The following is a 24,829-nucleotide window of genomic DNA, read 5'->3' as shown; positions in this document are numbered from 1 at the left end:
CTGGTTTGACACTTGCTGTCAAAATCATAAAGAAACTGAACCAGAACTAAATGCATTCTTTAAATGCATTTATTTATCATATTCAAACATTTTATTGATAAATATGAAACAAGGGTGGTAGATGGAGGGAAGACTTGGAACAAGAAAGCGGAAGGGAACTATAATCGTGTGTCATTTAATATATACGTTGCCAGAACACACTTTAATTTATTATATGACATTAACAAAGCAACACACTTTAGCATTTTGTTCCTCTCTGTGACACAAAAACATAGAGCCCCAGTACATTCAGAGGTAACTTCAATTTGTGAACTGTCATCTTCTGATTAGCTGGAGATACACTGAGTAATCTGATTAATCATTCAGTTTCCATTTAGGTCACCATATTTGCCCACTGAATACTACACTTATAAAGCTTTCTGGCAAAAGTAGTGAATGAGAGTTCTCATGTAGTACTACTCAGTCAGCAGTTTCTTTTATAGTGAGATTCTGCCAGGAGTTGCCAACTGCCATGTTTTAGTCATACATTTCTTAGTTATACCCAATACATTAATGGGCACTGTGATTAGTACTTCATCTAGACCAAAAGCACCCAGCAGTCTCACTGAGACTCCTAAAAAATGATGTTCTTCCTACTACCTCAAATGTCTTTTCTGCAACCCAAAATGGTTCCAACTTGGGAAAATCTGTGAAGATTTGTTTATTTATTTATTTGGCATTTGTTTACCAGGAAAGTCCAAATAGGCCATAAAGAACCCGTTTTTCAGTGGCGGACCAGGGAGAAAAACTCCACAATACAAAAATTTAAGATAGAACAATAAATAACAAAGTAAAATGATTAGTGTAGTTATAGACATGGTATTTCATTTAGCAGTAAGTAATTAAATTCAGTCTAGCAGTAGCACAAATATAACAAAATGATTAGCTACATAGGATAATTACAGAGTAGTTTTCTCATCCATTTGCTTAGCACTGACCCCCATCCCAGTAGCAGCAGTTTACTCTGGTAAAATCCATTTCTTGAAGATGTTCAGTGATAACAAAAGAGAAATGGAGGACCATCCAGCCAAATATTTTCCAGTATGCAGACAATGAAGTCTTTGCCTGGGCCATAAGACAGAAAGAAGGCCAAATCATAATAATTGACAAATATGTTTAAACAACGTTAATAACTTGGATGAAAGGCCTCTGAGTGTCTTTTAAAAATTTGTGCATATCTTAATCAAAACTTAACTTAATCATATTATCCCACACCAGTTTGATCGATGTCACTGCAAAAAGAGCAAGCTTGGACTGATCTGAGGAAGTTCTACCCACTTCATAGAGTAATTGATTGTAATCTGTTGTTTCCTCACATACAAGCCAATCCACCTGATTCAAGATGCATGCATTTTCATAGCCAGGAAAGAGATTACCAGCTTCATAACACAAATCCTTATTCCATCAGCTCCAAATATACTTCATATTTTCCAGTTCAATTAGTCTTTAGTGTACACTAATAATTTTGGGACCCCATTGTACAGATACATAAGTCATAGTTTTGCTGGAGAAATTTACTTATTTCAGGAACAGTATATTGCACTAGGAGGTCTAGGTTTAGCTCAGACTTACACCATTTGAATGGTATAATTAGCCAGTCTACTATGCCTAGTAGTTGGGGCAAGGGGGTAGGGGGGAACAGGACTCTCCTGAAAAGACAAATGTCTATCAGTTTCCACATCTCATGCTTCCAGTTCAAAATCTACCTGCTGTCTATCAATCTAGGGTTGTTTTCTTTGGCAGAGGCAAAAACAATTAAAAGCCACACCTCTTGCTCCATGCCTTACCTAACCTAGCCTTCCTTTTGCCCAATTTGGTCCACTCCTCTCCCTACTTATAATTTTATATGAACAGGCTTAACAATGCAGCTGAGTTATTTTTTGGAAAAACGTGTAAAGTTGTTTCTGATTATCAGAACAGTCTTTAGTCTTTCAAATTATCTTTAAAAGATGGGCACCTGACAACTCTATTTTTATCCACAAACAAAAGATGTTCAAATGAGCTGTAAGGAACAGGGAATTGTATAGTCCCTCTTCCTTTTTCTTTCCATGTTTCTGAGTCCAACTCTCAAGCATAATAGAAATCCTAATCACTTTATTAGTTGCCTATTTCCTGTTTCATTTTCCTTAGAGGTAGGATGAAATAAGTTTATAGAAACTGTGCACAATATCTCTGAAAGCAGGCACTGGTCAATCAGTGGAAGCTTTTGATCTGCTGATAATAATTACTTAGGTCAGTGTATAAAAAGCTTACAAATGGCCCTGTGTATTTCCTTTTACACTTCCAACCACCTCTGATTTTTGGAAAATCCAAACTCCTAGATATTTAAAAGGCCTAGACCTTTTAAGGTGACAGGCTGCTCTTAGTTCATTAGGAGTGTAAGAAGCAATGTAAGCATGCCAGTACATTTCATCTTCCTACAATGATGGAACAGGACTGTGGTGGTGCTGCAGTAGCGTTGTCGCCTCACAGTAAGAAGTTGTCTTGTTCGATTCTCAGCTAAAGTGTCTTCTGTGTGGAGACATGCATGAATGGGCGTACCTTCGTTGAAGGTTGTCCGTCAGGGTTGGCAACTCGGCACGTAAAAATCTACTGCCAATCATTAGCGGACCGGAGTTCCACTGTGGTGACCCCTAACCGGGAAAAGCTGAAAGACACAACAACAACAACGATGAAACAGGACAGTAATGTTTACCAAACTCTTTCTCATTCTGTAGAGGGGAATGGGAAGGTTAGCAGGACATCATATGCATTAAGGTTTACGCATACCAGCCTCTAGATATCCCATATTTGATTTTGGAGTCTGGCAATGACATGCATTTCACAAGTGATATCCCAAGCAAATATTTTGCAAACTAAGACTAAGACTATTCTGATTGTAAGAACTGGTAGGACTATAGAATACTGGAATCAACTGGAAATAACTGGAAGAAACTGTAGTGAGGCTGGAATGAATGTCTTTATCTGTTAATTATCCAGAACTTTGCTGAACAGATGCCAGTCTCTCCTTTTATTTGTTTATTTATTTATTCCAGTTTGGTGACCGGAGAGGTCCACTGGACTTGAGAGTCCATTTTCAGTGGAGGCCCGGGGAGAAAAGCTCCAGATAACAAGTTACAAAATGTTTACATTGTTAAGCTGCGAAGGTTCGCATAACAAGTTACATAACATATAGAATTTTTCACATTGCTGAGTTACTTATCAAGTTGAAATAACAGAAGAAAGATTCTTTTACATTGCATACGGTATGTAGTTGTAAAAAAGTTTTATAGCAGGATGGGTGGTAGAAAGAGGAGGAATCCAATACTAAGTAGTTAAGAAGATTACAAGTAGTTATGAAGGAGAGGAAGAGAAACATAGAGTGAGCAGCTGGGAGGAGATTGGTTATAACTTATAGTCAGAATATAAGAGAGAGGTTTGAAGGGAAAGGGGGTTAGCCAGGAGAGAAGGAAGGGGGGAGGTTGGGAGGTATGGTGCGAGGAGTGCAGTTCCATTTTTTGTGAAGAAGCAGGTATTTATGTACCATGTTTTCTTGTACCTTTCTGAATAAAGTCCAAATCAAATCTTAATATCCGTAACTTCTGGACTTATTATACTATCTGTAAATTCTGTACTCAGAATGTGATAATTACTGTCTCCAATAACAGTGCTGCTAATTATGCCCATAGTTTCTGCACTCATATTTCTATCCTCCTAAATATTATTAATATTCTGGAATGCTGGATATTTGACCTAACTTCGGCACTCACATGTAAGTGTCTGTAACCAGTTTCTGAGGAGTACACTGCAATGACTTTTTGCATATCAGTCCAAAAGAACTAACTGTGTCTGAAGTATCTGCAAATAATACCAAAGCCCTGTAAATTTCCCACATGGCTCTTTAACCTTAGTTCCCAAGCCTTGTAACATGCAAACAAAATGTGTTTGTACTTACTGTACTGCACATTCTGTTCTTATCAGTATTCTTGACTAAAAGTTATTTTCAGGGATTGAAAGTGCATTCACTGAAACTGCATGCAAACTGTGAAGGCCTGCTTTAATATGGCTGCATTTCTAGACTTATGCAAAGAGAACACTGCATGTTTGGCTAACAAAATAAATTTAAATGAAATCTGATCTTACACAAATACTTTGATTTTCTTATATCCCATTAGATTTATTCCACACCTTCCACAACACCATACAGTACCAAAATTCACCTTCTCCACCATTCTAAGTAAGTGCTGCTTGATCTGTTCAATATGTGCTACTGTTTCAACTGCCTTATCCTAAATTATACACATTTACTGTGTATCAGGCCTAACAGCTGTCTACTGGTGGCACAGGAAGTTCACTTCCTCCATTTTAGAGAATGGGTGACCTGGAGATCGGCACCTAATTGGAGAACAAACGTTCTCCAGCAGGGTGTTAATCTACAGCTAATGTCCACTGAAAAATAAGTCCACCACATCACGGCAGCATATCAAGCTGCCATGGAGCTTGGACTGAAAGTAACCTAATGGTCGCCATTATTTTATGCTCACTAAGCAGTGCTTTTGCTGTTTAGCAAGTGTAAAAACTAAGTGAAACAGAAAAAAGTGTGTATGTGTTTATATTTATGTCTGTGTGTGAGCATATCCGTGCTTACGTGCATGAAAGCAAGGTGTGTGTGTGTGTGTGTGTGTGTGTGTGTGTGTGTGTGTGTGTGTGTGTGTGTGTGTGTTTGTGTGTGCGTGTGTGTGTAAGAGAGAGACAGTGAAGAATGAGAACAACTTTGCACTGGCAGCAGCAGCAGTTCTTAACAGGTTTGTGCACATCTCAACCTCAAGATATCTGGATAAAGCCTAAAATAAAAGGGCAACAAAGGCTCAAAATAGGAACATATTTTAAATACTGCTGTTATATTACTGGAATAATAGGATTTGTGTTAACATGCATTTTCTGAAGTGCAAATGTGTGTCTGATAGAGTGAGATCAATTGACCATTGGCAACAACAGATAAGAGGTTTGTATACCTCTTGACCTCTGAGCTCAAGATACCTGGATAAAGCCTGAAATAAAGGGGGAACAAAGGCTCAAAAATAACAACACATTTCAAATATTGTTTGTATAAAATTACAAAGTAGCTTAAATAACAGGATTTGTGTTAGCATGAATTGTCTGAAGGAAGTAAAGTCTGAAAGTCAGATCTATGTCATAACTTAGTGACTTCAATCCCAATAACTGGTAGCAAACCACACATTTTATGAGTAAGGGACCGATATTTTGGATGTACAATGCTTTCTCCAACACCATTTACAAATAAAACACAAATTTTGAAACATTAGACAGAGGAACTATTTTATATCAAAAATATATAAAACATATTGTAATAAAAAGTAATAAGTAAATGAAACACTACAATTTTACACTCATCCCATTCTCTAAGCTCAATGATGCCTTCCAGGGTGTGTATTATTGTGGAAATAACTCCATTTCAGGGGTGTAGAGGCTATCTGCCTGTGGCATCAAGCCTCAGAACACCCCACCTGGACATTATTTCCACAATAACACACACCCTTTTGGGCATTACTGCTTGCATAGTACTCCCATAAACTTGAAATAAACTTCAAACAATCCAGTCAGATTTCTAAATTTGAGTCATATGGTTTTCAAACTACTTGTGACCTCCACAACAGTCAACTATTAAAAGTTTTTTTTTATAACTTCAGTTGTTTTTGTGTCTTTACTCTGTAGCTGGAGGGAGTCAAAGGTTTAGCATTCTGGCTCCTGATTAACTTCTCTGTCAAAATACCTGGTATTCATGACACAATCCTTTGTTCTGTCACTAATGACAGATGATAACTTCACTCTTCAGTTAATAAAAAACAAATCAGATGAACTAGTTTTATTTCAGTATGTGTTATTTTTAATTTTCTGAGACAAGGAGTGACCCAAGGAGAAAAAAAAGACTTATTTTATTGTGATCTTTTATGCAGTACTAATATCCCTGTATCGCTCTGGGTGGCTAACATCACTTTCTCATTTGCCTTACACCAAAATATTCCTGATGGGGACTACCACATTGAGATAATTTAGATTTTCAGCTACAGATTCATATTCCTTCATTGCACTCTGTTTCTCAGCAGTATGATGTTTTGGCCTTTCCTTTTTCCTTCAGATTATTTTCTTAGAATAGGAATATTCTAAGTTACTATATGTTGTTGTCTTTCGGTTTTTCCTGGTTAGGGGTCGCCACAGCAAGACACCGGTCCGCTAATGATTGGCAGTAGATTTTCACAAACGCTGAGGTGCCAGCTCGACATTCAACCTTCAGTGAAGGCACGCCCATTTACGCATGTCTTTCGAATGCCCACCCAACCGCGGGGAGGACATGCAGACTCCACACAGAAGGCACTCCCCGCACTCCAGCCGAGAATCGAACGGGAGAACCTCTTGCTGTGAGGCAACAACGCTACCGCTGCACCACCGTGGAATTCTAAGTTACAGTTACTATATGCTTTGAAAAATTTGGTGAAAAAGGACCTCTGTTTGCTAACATTTCCTACACAAACTTATGAAGTATTTTGTGAGGTCTATAAAAGACGAGCTACTTTAGTTGCTAAATTAGTTACTTTTGTAAGCTGTAAGAACTTCTTATTTTTAGGAACTCCTCCTTCACGTATTCACCAATCCTGTCAAGCAGAGATATCAGGTTCCTCTCTCTCTCATTCTTGAGTTGCCCACTCATCTGTGACTGACATTTGACACTAATGCACCTGGTTTGTCTATACATAAGCAGCTTGCATGCTGCTTGATCCAATAATCTTTTAAGTACATCTTCATTCTAAGACATTCTGGCTACGTTTTCCCAGCCAGAAGTGGGACAGAAGTAAGGCAGACCTATAAACACCTTGCTGTCAAGCTTTTTGAGGACCATTGTAATGGGCAGTAAGATGGAAAAGTCAGAAAGGTAAAACTCTGAAGAAGGTAGTTTAAGGAAACATGCTTGCCTAGTATGGTGTGCATATAAAAGACTGAACAGCATAAAAATGACACATAAAGGCTGAAATGGCTAAGTCTGCAATACATAGCTTGGCAGTGTAGGTTCATTTTGCAGTGGTGGGGGATGCACTCTGAAATGAAAAAGTATGTGGTTAGCATGCATATATTTTTAACTTAACTCTTCTTGTTCCTTACGCTCATATCAGAATAAGTTAATACCTTGAGGCAGTTGACTGATTCCATGTTGTAGCTGGTTCTAATTTTTAAAAGGGATTGTCAGATATTTTAGGAACTAAGACCAGGAAATGTATATGCACAGAGTTAAACTCTGAAGGCATTAGCTGGTTGGCTGGAAGATACAATTCAACATGTCAACACTTGTATTCATCTTTTTTTTTTGTATTGTGGAGTGTTTTCAGCCATTACAATTATCACAATTAGATAACAAGGGAGAAATGCAAAATTATTCAGAAGCTCTTATCCCATTTTTAAGTGGTTCGTTGATGGAAGGATCAACATTGCTAGCGGAACACCTGCTTTCAAATACTCTGCTATTCAGATACATACAGTAGTTTTGTGTATATTATGCAAAAAGTGTATGATGCAGCAAATAAGAAAGATGGTGAATAGTCAGCTAAGGCCTGTTAGGATAGAATGGATACAACAATAAAGGGTCAGACTACTCTTCTAAAGAACTGACCTGGTGGATGTGCTGCATACAGATTTTTTTTTTTGTTTTGTTTTGTTTCTTTTGGAAAAAATCCCGTTTACTTTCAGCATGATAGAAATGTATACAGCCCAGTGCTCTGCTCCATGGCAAGAACCATTCTAGCATGTAAAAGACCAAACTGAGCAGTAGGCATATTTATCACATATAATGTCATCCAGATACATCAATTGCAGACCCTGCCTGCACAGGACGGTTGTAGAAAATTGTAAGTTATAGGACCTTGAATCTTAAAAGGAAAACAATTACAAAACAGTTTTCCATTCCTGATATCCAGCCCAGTACAGTACAGTACTTTGAGCTTCCTGTTTCAAAGGCTTCACATTACTTTGCACATTAAACAGTATGCTGTCTTGCAAAAATGCGCAGCTGTTTCATATATATATATAACTTATTTAACAGGTAGTTGTACTTGGCAATAAAATATTTTTCAGCTATGACCCTGACTTGCATAAACTCACACTGGAGCTTACCAAATGAATGTACTACTTTACTGGACATACTTAAATCAATCACATAATTTGTCATCACAATATGTAGAGCAAGTGGTAGTCACAGGCATGACTAGAGAACAAGGAAAGGTGTTCTACATTTTTGGGGGGCTATATGGAAGAGCATATTTGATTAGTTAAACACAAAGTATCCCATAAGACATACAACATAAATCTTTGTATCCAACTGCTAACATGCAAATTCAATAACAAAGCGTTACAGCCTAAATGAGCAATACTCTCCTTTTCTGTGCCCTATGGCTGTATAGTGACCTACTTCGTACCTGTGCATACAACGCCAGCATCTTCATGGTGCCCACAGTTGTGTATTCCCCAGCCAAGGCTAGGGCAAGCAGAAAGGTATGGTTCATTGCCAGCACAGTTGACATTGTCTAAAAGAATGCGCCCAGTTCCATAGCCATAAAAAGCATTGACTCTGAAATCAACTGCATTGCCACAGCCAAGTTGTTGGCAGACAACTTGGGCATCTTTTAATCCCCAGTCATCATCACAGACAGTTCCCCAGTTCTCTTTGTAAAGGATCTCCACTCTTCCCTCACATGGATTGGCTCCATTCACCAAACGAATGTTTCCCCCACCTGAAAGAAACATGAATTAAAATCATATGTTAAGAGAGGACATGCACTTCCTTGTATCAGAAAATATATTAGCTAAGTATAGAATCAAATGTAATTGTCTGGCTGTAATATCATGAACAGGAGACACTATTCTTCCCTAACTTAGTAAAACTGTAGACATTGTTTTAATACAGCCATCAAAAAAAACTTTTTCTCAAAAGGAATGCCCTTTTGTTTCAACTTCAATTTTTTTCTTTAAACATATATTTTTTTAAATAATTTTTATTTTCAAAGCAAAGATAAGTATTTAAACAGAAGTATGTGTGATTTTTACATATTTCCTTTAAAGACCTGAAGTTAGCAAGAATGGAATATTTTCTGAATGGTCTGATCTAAACCAATGTGCGGAAGATTAATAACAGATTATATGGAAGCAAAACAGTCACTATATAAAACTAAATGGAGTGATATGTTCAGTGGAAAAACTGCAGAAGGAACATGGCAAGTTTTGAAAGAGGAATAGGAAACCATATAGACAAGTATGAGCAAACTGAAATGAGTATAGTGGAACTATACCAAGGGCATCCATGGCTATAAAATTTTAAGTTATTATGAAAGTACTTACGCAGTGTCTCATACAGATATTTAAGCGAATATCTTACTAAGGTATATAGGGCACTTAGAAACAACTACTTCTGGGAATGTTTAGGGTTGCCAAAAAGTGTACTTGTACTACCTAGTTCTCTGACAGGGTAGCTGAGCATGAACAGACCACCAAATTACAAAGCAATCACTACTTATAGATACTTTTAAGAAAAGCCTGAACACTTATTATGGGAACTGTTTTAGTACACTGGCAGGCTAGAAGGGTATTATTGCCCATGCCTGAAATATATGTACGCATGCATCTGTATGCCTGTTATGAATCTATCTACCCCACCTATACAAACTCCATTTAATTAGCTTGACATTGCAGTCCATCCACTGAAGAATGTCAACTCACATACTGCATGTCCTTGGGAAATATGAAGAAACCAAAGAACCTGGAGAAAACTGGCATGAACTCAGACGGAGCATGCAGACTATGCACAAAACGCACTCCCAGCTGAGAATCAAACTAGACAAAATGATGCTGTGAGGCCGCACTGTTGAATTCTTCCCCAAAGGGGTGCAAATTCAGCAGAGCTGTGAATAAATTTGTTACTACAATGCGTACTTGAATTTAGAGACCCTACTGACTTTTTTTGAAATTTCCTACATTTACTGTACCACACCATTTCTTGATTCATATTAACTCCCATACTGCTTTTCCACGTATACCTTTTGTTGCTTTTTCACCTTTTCTAGCTGCACTCACCAGGTTCAGAATGCTCTTAGGAAAGAACACTTTCTAACCTGTATATATGTGCATAAAGTTCAACTATAACATACATAAAATGTTGGAATGCTCCTTGTTCTCCTCTGTAAACATATGCTCAAACCTTGTACACAACACTGAATACATTAGTGGATCAATAAATGATTGATCTGCTATTATTTTTTTCTTGTGTGATTTCTGATATATGCAATCTTTTCCAATATGTTCAAAATGGTACTTTTTTGAAATTTACCTGTGGCTCTAATTTGCACATACATGTTTAAAGTGTTACTATCATATATACAGTCTAAATGTTTAATGAGCATATTGATTCAACCCAATCTCTTAAATATGTTTCATGCCTTGTTATGTAAGTGTCCATCAGTTCTACTGTATTTGTACCACTGAAATGTACTATATTAATATGCTATATGTTATCACAGTGCTTTTAAGTGTCACTATGATACTACTGTGCTTTTCTGTCAGTGGCTAAGACTGTGATTTAAAAGGGCCTCTGGACTAGTCCATCCACCCAGTTACTAATGTATGATAGACAGAAAATAGACAGATGGACAGGTTCATTTCTAAATAATAGGCAGTCTGTTTACAGACCATTACAGTCTTAGACAATAAACCATATTTGAAAGATCCCTTCAGCTTCAAGAATGGTAATGTAAGATAGACCAGGTTAGAATCTGGGTAATTTGTTCAGGCCCAATAGTCTGATGCACAACGTTAACACTGATAGTGAAGCTACTTCTCAGCATGCAGAAAAAAGTTTGACCAGCATATATAAAATGTATCATTTTATTTATGTTCATGTGTGGGAGGCAGCAAAATGCTGAAAATTTTCAAATTGTTAAACTATGTTTCCAAAGCAAATAGAATGTTCTGAGTTCTTGTCATTCTGTGTTTCAAGATGCTATTTTTGTCACTCATGTCAAAGCATTTCATGGTTTACAAGGAAAGTGATTTTGCACAGCCACAGAATTAAGGACCATTAAATCACGGTAACATACATACATTTTAATCCCAATGCACAGATTAGTGAAGCCTATATTTTAATATAATACATTAACATGGTCATCTAAATTCACTTAAGGGCATAAAGAGTAATGAATCAGTCCTAGAAACTGACATTGCAGCTGAAACAGGAATCTGAATTATTTTGTTGCAGTATTGGAAAGTGATTTGGGTCTTGCATGACGTTTCTTTCAGCTGTAATGGAATCAATCAAACATTATCAAGGATTTATATTTGGAGAAGAAAGACTTGTCTGACTGGAAAGGGGTTAATATATGGAATGGGCTTCTTTAAGTATAAGAATTTAAATGATTTTATATAGGAATTAAAAATTATTTTAATATATTCAAATAAAATTAGAAAAAAAGTGTATGAAATTTGGAAATCAAAGAATTCTGGTTATGGAAAAATGTCTTTAGGAGTAAAAATGCACATAACTACTGTATATACACACACACACACAGGGTTCAACCAAACACCCTAATAATGGGCAATTTCAACTACCCCACCATTAACTGGGAAAAGTAGTCATGTACCAACTCCTTCGCTCAACACTTTCTGGAATTCATAAATTCCAATGCCCTGGATCAACTTATCCACACCCCCATCAGGGGCAACAATATCCTATTCCTAGTCATTACCAACATGAGTGACCAGTGTTCCATACCTGAAGTCAACTCCTTGTTGGTCAGATCCAACCATAAGCAAATCACCCTAGATAGCCGCATCCCGCCCCCACCCACCATTAAGGAAACCACTGTAAAACATTTCTCCAAAGCCAACTTCATGCTTCTTAAGACAGACGTGGCGAACTTCATGACACCCACGCAGAGGGACAATACAGTTATGACTGCTGAATCCTACACAAATGCACTCTATAAGCACTTACATGAGTGCATGGATCGTGCTATCCCAAACAGAACCAAGGTGCTATCCTCCAAAAAAAGGAAGCCAATCTGGTGGTCCTCTGCCATAAACAAACTCTACAACAGAAGGAAGAAACTGTTGCAAAAGAGAGTAAAATCCCATGAGTGGAGGAGCTCCCTGGTCAGCCTCAGTAAGAAGCTGAGATCCCTTATAAGATCCTCCAAAGCTAGCTATGAAAACAAAATTGCCACTGATTCGAAGGGCAACCACAAAGCATTCTATAGTTATGTCAAGAATCTCAATGGCAACACCCAGATCTGCTCTGAGTTACAGCACAACAGCACGAACATTACAGAACCAAATGATATTGCCAACATCCTGGCAGATAGGTTCAGTGCTAACTTTACCCATCTCTCACCCCCTAAAGGGCCCATATCTATACAGGAAGAATGCAGAGTCCCTGTAATCACATCTATGCAGGTAAAAGTTGCACTCTCTAAAACCAAAAACACAGCATCCATGGGACTGGACAATATCCCAGGCTGCATTTTACATGAATTTCAGAACGAATTGGCTCCCAACCTAAGCACCATGTTCAATCATATTCTCATATCAGGCTTTGTGCCCACTGAATGGCGCACAGTAACAGTTATTCCACTCCACAAAGGGGGAACCACCACTGATCCTGGGAACTATCACCCTATTAGCCTGACGAGCCTGGTCTGCAAGGCCATGGAACGTATCATCATGGAACTCATAAGCAAAGATATTGGTAACCTCCAAACTCTGGATTCCACCCAGTTCAGGTTTGTGAAAGGCAGATCATACCTTCTGAACCTGATCAACTTCTTTGAGGTAGTAACCAAGGCCGTAGACAAGGGTAAGGTGATTCACACAGCCTATCTTGACCTTGCCAAGGCTTTCGACACCATCCCCCATTCTGAAATTATAGCTAAACTCACTAAACTAGGTATAAATCCCTACGTCACAAGATAGGTTGCCAACTGGCTCACTGACAGAACCCACACTGTAAAAGTTGCAGACTCCACATCTGACTTCATACCAGTGACAAGTGGAGTACCACAGGGTTCAGTCCTGGGAACTCTCCTGTTTGGTATCTACTTTTCTGAAGTACAGGCTAACACAGAAGGCCTCTGGCTAACGATGTTCGCAGATGACTGCAAACTAGGAGCCATAGTCAAGTCCCCAAATGATACTGGCATCCTACAGAAGGGCCTCACTGAGACAGATACCTGGTGTCAGAGGTATGGCCTCAAGCTCAATGCCAAAAAGTGCATTGTCATCCCCTTTGGTAAAAACTCTGTACCCATGAACTACCACATAAATGGGAGTCTACTTAATGCTGAATGTGTGATAAAAGACCTTGGGACCCAGGTGGATAGTAGTCTCTCCTTTGATAATCACATTGTCACAGTAGTCAGGAAATCCTTCTATGTGGCACATCTCATCACAAAAGGGTTCTCATCCAGGAAAAGAGGTAATTGTTCCTCTCTACTCAGCACTCATTAGACCCATTATGGAGTATAACGCCCCTTTTGGAATGTATCTCACAAGACATCTGCAGCAGCTGAAAAGGCCACAGAAGTACCTCACAAAGAGAATTACTAGCCTCAAACAGATGCCCTACACTGACCGGCTCAAAAAACTCCAGCTTTACTCTGTAGCATATCGCCTACTCCGAAGAGATCTCTGCCTAACATATAAAGCTATGTTAAACCCAGAGCTGTTGGACATGCTACACCTAAAGAAATCCCAATCCCTCCGAGCTGCACACTCTAGGAACCTAAACCTTGTCACCACAATAAACAGGACATGCTGGAGGGATAGATTCCTAAACTCTGGAAAAAGCTACCCATCTATGTCAAGCAAAGCTCCTCATTAGCACTCTTCAAAAAAAATCTTGATGAGTGGATGGGAAATAGGAAATACACTCCAGGGATCACTTCTGTGGCTCTGCTTGACAGGGGCACAGGCAATTAACTTTCTTGGGTGGCGTAAGCCAGGGGACTTTGTTGGCTAGGCTTACTTAGGCCCCTTGGGCTGATAGCCTAGTACCTACCTATGAACCTATATATAATTTTATATATATATATATATATATATATATATATATATATATATATATATATATAGGAAAACAGTTATGGAAAAATGTTTTTAGGAGTAAAAATACACATAACTACTGTATTCACACACACACACACACACACACACACACACACACACACCTCTCTCTCACTTTCTCTTTATATATATATATATATATATATATATATATATATATATATATATATGAAAATATTTGTAATTTCTGTATGTACTGTGTATGTATATGGATATATACATGCAATACATGTAGTATAATGTATGTATGCATGTAAAGTATATCAGTATTTATACAATGCAATGTTTTCTAAGGCAGAAAACAAAACTGACAAGACAACAAATGATTGCTGTTGCACTTACCAAATGAAATGAAGAAACTGCTACTTTAAGTTTGGGATTCAGGTCCTAAATTTCAAGAAGGCATTGGTGTCTCTAAAACGAAATGCCTACTAATGACCTGCTGGGTAACTGTCAAGATTTTTGGACCAGAATTTTGGTATATTCACTTTATGATCATAAGCTATGGACAAAATTAGACTGCTCAGATTTGGAAAAAAAGTGATGGCAGTTATTACATTTATTGTATATTCTGAAAAAATGGCTATTCAGCAAATTACTTGGTGAAAATATGTACAGCATCACTAACACTACTGTAGTTAGCACTTGATTGCTACAAGTATGGTACAATACCAATATATGCAACACTCCTGCATACTACAACGGACTACATGCATAGTTATGGCATTTCCACAACAATGCAGATATCCAATGAAGTACACTGTTTGTATGTTTGTATCTCCTGCCCTGCCTTTATGTATACCAGAGGGTGTAAAAAAAATGTTAACTTTTTTCATGAAAAAATGTAAACACAAATGGATCTCATTAAATTAGCTGCTGGGGTGACTTTATATTGTTTGCTGAATATTGTGTAAAGTTGTTGTGCATTTCAATGATTACAACCCACCATAATGTAGTATTGGGGGCAGAATACTCAAAACTGACAAAATGCAAAAGCCATATTCATCAAATTAAATGGAAGACTCAAAATGTTGGTTATTAATCAGGTTTGTTTCTGCTACATTATATAAATTGGCCTGCAGAAATAGTCTGCAGGCCCAAGGCAGCTGCATCCCAGCCTATTAATCTGATTCACTGAGGTTTCCAATACATTTCTGAAATGTTTCATCAGAACTTTTTCAACCACATAAGTTAATCATGATGTTTGTATAAAATCAACTTAATAAGTAAAACTACAACATAGCTAAAATATAGTAGACTAGAAATAATAAAACAACTACTCAAATAATAAAATGCACAGGTGCTAAGAGCACTTAGATAAAATAAAATGATCATTTAGATACTATGACACAAGGAATATGTCAGAGGCTACATAAGTTTAGATTGAAGCATGTTACTTTGGCATGTCATCATTCAGACATCAAAGTTCTATAATCTAAACAATGGAATCAGAGCATCGAACTATAAAGGGAAATATATAAGGCTGCACCATTCAGTGTGAGCACTGCTAGGTCTGAAATACATAAATGCTGCAGGACTCATGGCTGTTTGCTAGCTTTGTGGTGCTCATTGCTGCCTAAGAATGCTGCTGGTTCAAGTCTGCATGCAACAGCTTTTTTTTTTTTTTACTTTAGTTGCGGTCCCTTCCATTTCAATATTATGACTGCACATTTTGTCAGTTTTTTGGGGCTTTACTGCAATGGTTTCTTCACCTTGCTCCCAGATCAAAACAGGCATGATGTAAATCTTCCATCAGCTAATCGAGCCTGGTTGACCATGCAAGTTTTATGACTTGTCTTTCCCTTTGTGTCTCAAGTTATGTTTTCATTAGTGCAGACAATTACTAATAGGGATGGTTATTACTGTCTGAATGATGAAATCTAACTGAACTAATGTGCTTTGATTTAAAGTTGGTATCATATCCTGTCTTACCTTTTCTGCACCCCATCCCACTGTATACATCCCTGGTGTTCTCACTCATTCCTTGTAATCAGTTTCTCTCATGACCCTTATGACAGAAATCCTGTGCAGTACTCTATCCATCAAAATGATGTACATCTCCTGAAATAGCTTCCAGAAGTGATCAATATTCTAGATGAGAACTTACTTGCAGCCTGCATAATAGGATGATAACACCTACAGCTCTGGAACTCATGCCCTGGCATGAGAACTTAGATTTATGTTCACCCCGTCACTGCTTTCTCACACAGCACAGTATAAATCTGTCCCAGACTCCCAGTGTGTTTATAACACAGATATAATTTTCCTCTGTCTGCCATAAAGTCTGTTTCTTCTAAGACATAATCTAAGCCATCCTTTTTTGCATTGAACCACAGTTGTTGATTTTCTTACCAATTTATAAATTATACCGAGTTATTCCAAAGGATGGTTTCTCCATTAAACATTACTCCAAGCTTGGTGCAATCAGGCAATAAACTTGACTTTATTCTACACCCTCAGTGTAATTTTTTTTCCTATAAGCTTTTTTCTGACATGCATGCCAACCTTCAAGACTCTGCTTAAAAGCCAGGCCCATTTGTTCTCCCGTACTGGGTGATCCCCAGGGAGGGTAAGAGCTGGCCAGTGGAGGATGTCATACAGAAGGTCTCAGCAGCCATCTCTGCTTTCATGGACATTCCAGCAATGAGGGCATACTCTAGCATAGACCCTCGTCCCTTTGCTCTGGGAACAGGACAAAAAACACATATCATCACAGAAGCCACTATGCCTGCATTCTCCCATGCAGCATAAGAGGGTTTCTGAGTTAGCAGGTTGGTGGGTGAACACCTCCCCTGGACTATTCTTGTAACACTGTTTTTCCCCCCAGGGGATTGTGGCAATGGATTTTTCTAGTCTTCAGCCTCTCATGCACGTCCTCTGCATGCCATCTCCAACACGTAACAACCAGCTAAATGAACTTGGGATAGCTGAGCCTTAGTCAAGGCTTTATCCAATGGAAATTACACCTTAGTGTAACATTTAATATAATGTGCTAAACAGAGCTGGTTGCAAGCAAAATCAAACCCAACATTATAGTACATTGCTCAAAAGTCACCCTATAACTACTATCTTTTGTCTCTTATCAGCCTCATTGATTTGGTTCTTTGGGTTTTGCACCATACAGATTTTCTCACAACTAGTAGTGAGACATGGTGTTAAAGACCTATTTGAAATTCATCCACACTACATCCACTAGGGTCCTTAGTCAACCTTGAATACTGACCTAGTCACAGAACTGGATCACCTAACACTATTAAGATTTTTGTCGTGTGAAAGATATCACTACCATCTGCTACACAATTTTATTCACTAACCCCACCAATTTACTTTGTACATTTCTTTTCTTAACCTTTCCTAAGGTTAGATATAAGTATGGCTGAACTCACTCTCTTCTGTAAAGAGACCACTCCTGCAACTATTATGGAGTCCCCAGCCGCCACATCTACCCTCGGGGGAAACCTGTGCAGTTTTCTGAGGGGCTGACACAGCAAATCTACAAATTTTCTCAGCCTCTGGGGTTAAACTGCCAGGCAATAATGTTTTATCCCTCTTATCATTTCTGAGTTGTGCTCCCCATCTGATCCCTAATCATTGTCTTCTGTTTGTCTGTTCCCCTCCTTGTCCCCCTTCTCTTCCTAGGTTGGCAACCTAACTTCCTGCTATTATACAAATTTAAGATAAATAATTCAGCATTTATTCACATTTTTCTTCTTCTTCCACTAACCTAAATTCATATTTTACTTTGCTCCATTTCTTCAGATTTCTGAAAATGTCTTATTGCAATCTTTAACTCTACCTTCATTTGCCATTTCTATTTTTAAAGTTCCCTTGTGTCTTTGAAGGCATATGAAATGACGTGGCCTTAATTTATAGTACCAAATCAATGTTTCCTATTCAAATCTTCTAGCAATCTTCCTCACCTGATGTCATGTGTTGCCCTTGGGTCTGATAAGCTTTTGTAATTTTTTTTTTAGAAACTACAAATAGACAGATGGATTTGTCTGTCCAAATATTCCTAAATTGAGCTGGCAGATGATACAAAGAGGCAGAATTACAGCATGGCACAGAAATAAGGATTACCTTCTATGGCTGTAGATAATGAAGGCATGGTTAATAGATAAGTAACCTGTTACACTTGTGGCAGAGTGTGGACAGCCACTATGGGTGTAGTTAAAATAAAACTAATCTACTGTAAGTATAGCTGAATATCAAATGACTTTTTGCTGATCCAAAGGCTGCATTTAGTATGACAACAATCAACAGCAATCTTACATTTTAACCGTCTACAAATGAATACGTGACATAATACAATTATCCAAAAATGTAATAAATTTAAGAACAACCTAAAAATGGAAATGACAGTGGAAAGCAGTATAACAGAAACTAAAAATTAAATAAACAAACTGCCATGTTCAGCAATATATATTTAATAAAATGAAGCACTTTCATCCATTCTATTGGTTTATTATTGTCATATGACTTGTTCAGATTTTTATTTAAATTTTGGTGATTTTATTTAGATTTATTCTTAAGAAGTCCTGTACTGAATGGATGAAAGTGCTTAATTTTATTAAATATACATTGCTGGACATTGGTGTTTGTAACTTTAAGAACATTGATCATATTATTGTGAACTGCATCTCATTAGTTAGTGTGGAAAGTAAACACCAGCCTTTTTGTATGTAGGTCACATGGCTCTTAATTGATAAAATGTAGTTTAGTACTTTATAATGACTGGTCTAATCTGAAACCATTTCTGTATAAAGAAATATGATACATACTAGCAGCTACCTTACATTCATACCAGTGAACAACAGCTATGGCAAATAAGTTGGGATCAACCTTACCTTGTCCATTTCTTTGTGCAGTAGTAGTGGTATGTGTGACAGATTCACGGCTACCTGCTGTGATGGTCATATCTAAGAGGAAATCAATTAATTATTATTATTTTTTTTTTTAGAAAATATAAATTTAATATAAGCAGATTATCAGCACGTTCACATGAAAACTAAGTGTCATTCCTTCCATCTCTCATTCTGTTTCAGAAACTTGAATCCCTTACAAGACTGGAGTTCTTGAGAAAGGAGAGTGCATCTCTACAAAGAGTCTGCCAGCCAATTATATATTAAAGGAACACAAATACAGTCAGTACAGACAATACTGGACTTACCAGACCTCAGAAATTTGTACCACTTCCCATATGATAGTGGCGAAGTACAAAACTACTGTTTGCAGACATTATAAATCTACACTTAAGGAACCACTCATCGAAAGAGGGCCAGTTTTAGGCACCCTTCAACCCTGCAGCTGACAGTGGTTCCCCTGCTTTCATAGATGTGTGGTATCAAACAAAAACAGCTTATCTTTGTTATTTATTTCATTATTCTTTTAACTTCTTTCTACATAAAATGACAACAAAGTCATATGGAGCATTTTTACAATCAATAAGAAAAAAATTAACATCAAGCCTATGATGAAACAGTAGACCCAAAGAAGAGCTGCTGACTCCCCCTAAAATGTTGATGCATTTTTAGCTATGCCAGCCCCATGGCACACAGAAATAAAGGCCTGACTGTAACTCGTGGCCCTCATGTGATTACTGAACCAGGTGCTAGAGGAACTGGCCAAAGAGAATGGAAGTGAGAAGCCAACCTTGGGGGGACGCATCCTGACCAGCTGTATGACTGAAATCCAGTGGAGGCAAATGCTGTAGAATGTTTCAATAGGGTTGAAGGCTGAGTGAATCATGTTCACAAAACTGTGCATTTATGCAGTGTAATCATAATTCACCTCATGCTCGGAAGTATGAAGAACCAGAGTGGCATTTTTAGACCCCAGACATGTTAGCCTGCCTTGGAGGAAAAATGGGGGTATGGCTAAATGAAATACAATCCCTAACAGATGCCTGGAAGACAGCCTTCTCAAATTAGTTCTCAATCATGGAAAAAAACATGGCCAGCTGGGTAATGGGAGGGCTATGGATCAGCAGGCAACAGCAAGAAAAAGCATCTAGAAAAAGCACTGCTTACAGCTCCACAGTCACAGCATGCACTCTTAGACTGAGAGGTATTTGTGCAGAGACACAAAATGGTTTAGTCCAAATATGCTAAAGTATCACAGCAGCAAATGAATTCATTCAAAAATGGGAATTTGCAGCATTAGCAAAAATAATGATGTAACCCACAAATGTGCCTTTCTAGAGTCTGGCTAAGGATCTTTTTAAATTTTACTTACTGTCAGTCTGAATGGTCTGCAGTGCTGTATGTAGGCAGTATCGGACAACAGTCTTAGTTTTTTAAGAATAAAATTTAGTTCTAAAACGGTAAGTTAATCAAATATGGAAATAATTATACAATGTCTTTAAAAATTAATAGCTATGTTCTCTATTGTTTTTAATAATCAAGTTCCAGCCTTTATACTGAAGTACCCAATAACTCCACCCCCCCAACCGACTTTTATTACTGAGTAAAACTTTCTCACCATTACATGTAATGGCCACGTCCTCATTGTGGTAGCAATTATGGATTCCCCAGCCATGTGACGCACATTCAGTTAGTGAAGACTCAGTACCCTTGCAGTCTACATTGTCCAGCAGAATAGGCCCACGACCTTGCCCAAAGACTGATCTCTGTAATATTGCAACAGCATGGCCACACTTGAGTTCTCGGCATACCACAGTAGCATCCACAATATCCCAGTCATCATCACATACTGTTCCCCAGGAACCATTATACTGGACTTCTACAAGACCTTCACATCGGTGCTTTCCATTGACCAGACGAACTATAAAAATAAATACCACAGTAAGCAGCTACAATAACACAAGAGTACAGAATTAGACAATTTCCTTCTTTGTGTCCCCTAAAATTATTACTATACACCACTGTTCTCACACATATGATATTAGTTTCTGGTTTTCCCCTTATAATTATTCCATGTTTAGTCACTTCCCTTTACCTACTCTCAGAAAAGTTTATCAAGGATCACATCCATATCTATGTACTGTATCTTCATCTGTTCATATATGTATATATTCTCTCTATATATGTTACATATTTTTTCAGTGTTTGATGCTTCTACTATGGCAGACTGCAACATGGTATCCTCATCACAAGTGCTTGCTCCAAGAAACTTAAAAGCTGCATATTACATACAAAGTAACAGGACAGCTCAAAAATATATATAGGCTTGTAGGTGTGTGCACTAGGCTAATGACCACTGGGTTCTTTTTAAGCCTAGCCATGCATCCCAAATCTCTGAAAAGTTCTGGTACCCTTGGCAGTATAATCAGGCACTTGGGGAGATTAAACAATTACAAGTTGTTTTTTTTTTTTTAAAACAGGAGGATAAACTCCTTACATCTCCAAACTTACATATACCAATTTCACAGTCAGAAAACACTGAGGCAATTGTTTTGTTCTAATAATAGCGAGCAAGTGATTTCTAAGACTTCATGTAGCTAAGACATACACGGAAGTCATGGTTGACAGATATTATAGCAGTAACACAGTATTTACATAAAACATTTGATAATTTAACTCTTATTTTCTCATTATGGAAGTTTAACTTTAGGAATTAATAAAATAAAACAATCTTACATTTAAGTAATTGATACATAATATACAAATTATATGAAAATACAAATTCTTGCACAAATCTAAATCAATGAGTTAGGGACAGTTCATGAAAGTACAAGTCAATACAATTTTTTAAATATTACACATGTGACATGAGTTACATTCACATCCTGTAAAAAAAAACCCACCACCCTCTTTTTGTCACTTATGGAATAACCGCCTTCCCTATTATTTCAAGCAGGCAGGCACAAGGCATGGGCTAATCTGTCTTTCAAGAGTCAGTTGTAGCTCTAGAAATGTACAGAATGGACACAGACTGTTATAGTGTGATAGCTATAAATACTAATAAGCAATATCCTGCAGTCATAGGTCTGATTCATTCAAACAGTATGAATTTGAGACTTAAACAGACTAGAGATACTGGGGTGCTCCTGAAAGCAGCAACTTGTGCATAACAAGTCTTACCTAGTTAAAAAAGAAATACAAACATGAATTTAATAAGAACAAAGCACAGAAAGTTATTGTTATGAAAAAAGTAAAGACATTTTTAAAATCTGAGACTGAATGAATGCATACTGCAGAGGTCTAAGTCACAGACTGAAAGGCAAGTCATCCTATGTCTTTATATCATTAATAGCATATCATTTTATATCATTAATTCATTCATTAAATTATAACTTGTTTAATCTAATTCAGTGCTTCTGGGGAACTGGAGCCTATCTTGATACTCAATAGATGCAATGCTGTAAATTAATACTTAAAGGGACACCAACACATTGCAGGAAAAGAACACACATTTACCTTCACACTGGACTCATACCTAAAGGCTACTGACGGCTCATTAATTCAACTATGGCATGTCATTGGGAAGTGACAGGAAACTGGAGCATCAGGCAAAATCCCACAAGGAAGAAGGAGAACATGCATATTTCAAACATAAAGCATCCCAGATAAGGACCAAAATGGAGAAATAAGGTATGTGAGACAACAACATTTGCTTCACCATTATGCCTCCAGTAATATCATAAACACAATTACAAATGGCAGGCCTGTACATTGTGCAGTCTAAATGCATTTGCTAGCATAAGAAAGAAAGGGGAAGACTCTTTCACTAGAGTAAAAGGTTTAATGGTGGATCACGTCGGACCTAATGGATGGGCATTTATCAAATGTTCATCATACTCAATATACATTTCACAGCCACTACGAAATGTTGCCATCCTAAAGAAGAACGGGCTTTCATACACCATTGGCTACAGCCAGTTTAGTATCTGTGTTTATAAGTATAGCCAAACAATCCACTTACGCTGTGCTGATGCCATCAATAAAAAGACTGAAACATGCATGCCCACAAATTGAAGGGTTTGTTTTTTTTGGTCTGAATGTATCCATAAAGACTTAAAAAGTAAAAAGTCATGGGCATTCAGAAGCCATGAAACTGAAACCCTTGATGACCTTAAGGGGTTATTTTTATGTATCCCATTGGCCTACACCACAGGAGGTTTAAGGTATCACACAGTAAAAACTCTAGCTTAGCTTGAAATTAAGAAATTTTAATCAGCTGCATTCTTATGTAATGAGGGTGTGCACAAACAAATTAGTAATACCAAGGTATTTCACAGTAGAGAGGGTCCCCAATGACGTGGAAGCTACCTCCACAAAGCGACCAGCTACCAGTGGAGAACCCCAGGGTTTGGTGCAGAGACCTTTCCTGTTTGGTATCTACATAACATCCAGTACCAAAGGACTCTATCTGACTTAGTTTGTAGATGACTTAGACATCCTGCAGGAAGGTTTGTACCAAACAAATAAATGGGGAAAAAGTCATGGAGTGAAACTAAATACCAAGAAATACATTATTGTATCCTTTGGGAAATTATCTACTCCAGGAAAGTACTACATTGATAACATCCCTTAAGAACTGATCCAGTTATTCAGGATTTGGGAACTTATATGAAAAGATGACCTACTTTTGACAAATACATGTCCACTCTCATAACAAAGCCCTTCTATATTGTGCAGTTTATAAACAAAGGGATTCTGTCTATAGCTACAGATCTTTGTCCCCCCATTTTCTTAGCCTTCATTAGGCCAACCACTGCATACAATGCCCCCTTTGGCACTATCTATCCAGACACATGCAACAACTGGAACACCCACAGAGATACCTTACTAAAAGGATACAAGGCAAAAATGATATGTCCTACATGGATACTCCCTGTTACTATACTTTGTATCCTATAGACTGCTAAGATGTGACCTGTGCCTCCTCCAGCTTGATACTGCTGTACTGACTGCACATCAGCAAGTCAAATGGCATAAGAAATACTTGGTATAGAGCTCTAAACTGTTTCTGCAACATTAACAGAATGGTTTATCGGGTATGTCATTCAGAGGATACCACTGCACTGGAACAGACTTCCCATCCATGTAAAACAAAGCTCATCTTCTTCTTCTTCTTCTTCCTTTGGCTGCTCCCGTTAGGGGTCACCACAGTGGAGCATCTGTTTCCATTTCTTCCTGTCCTTTCTCTGTCACACCAACCACCTGCATGTCCTCTCTTACCACATCCATAAACCTTATCTTAGGCCTTCCTCTTTTCCTGTTACCTGGCAGCTTCATCCTTAGCATCTTTTTCCCGATATACTCTGCATCTCTCCTCAGCACGTCCAAACCAACGTAATCTTGCCTCTCTGGCTTTGTCTCCAAACCTTCCAACATGGGCTGACCCTCTAATATACTTATTCCTAATCCTGCCTTTTTGTCAGTGCCACTGTCTGCAACCCATATAACATAGCTGGTCTCACTACCCTCTTGTAGACCTTCCCTTTCACTCTTACTGGTACTCGTCTGTCACAAATCACTCCTGACACTCTTCTCCACCCACTCCATCCTGCCTGTACTCTCTTCTTCACCTCTCTTCTACATTCACCATTACTCTGAACTGTTGATCCCAAGTATTGAAACTCATCCACCTTCGTCAACTCTACTCCCTGCATCCTCACCATTCCTCTAACTTCCCTCTCATTCACACACATATATTCTGCCTTAGTCCTGCTGAC

At 37.9% G+C, this 24,829-nt stretch overlaps 1 protein-coding gene across 1 annotated transcript in view; it reads right to left on the bottom strand.

The window, feature by feature from the left end:
* Positions 1-24,829, bottom strand: part of SSC4D (scavenger receptor cysteine rich family member with 4 domains) — a 198,013-nt gene that overhangs the window by 114,843 nt on the left and 58,341 nt on the right. Inside the window, 3 exon segments of the mRNA XM_044055408.1 lie at positions 8,505-8,819; positions 19,038-19,109; positions 20,671-20,973. Coding sequence (XP_043911343.1) covers positions 8,505-8,819; positions 19,038-19,109; positions 20,671-20,973 — 690 coding nt within the window.

The sequence above is a fragment of the Protopterus annectens genome, chromosome 13.part0 (assembly GCF_019279795.1).
Source record: "Protopterus annectens isolate FY-2018-M chromosome 13.part0, PAN1.0, whole genome shotgun sequence".
Taxonomy (NCBI): domain Eukaryota; kingdom Metazoa; phylum Chordata; order Ceratodontiformes; family Protopteridae; genus Protopterus; species Protopterus annectens.
This window is presented reverse-complemented; position numbering and strand designations above follow the sequence as displayed.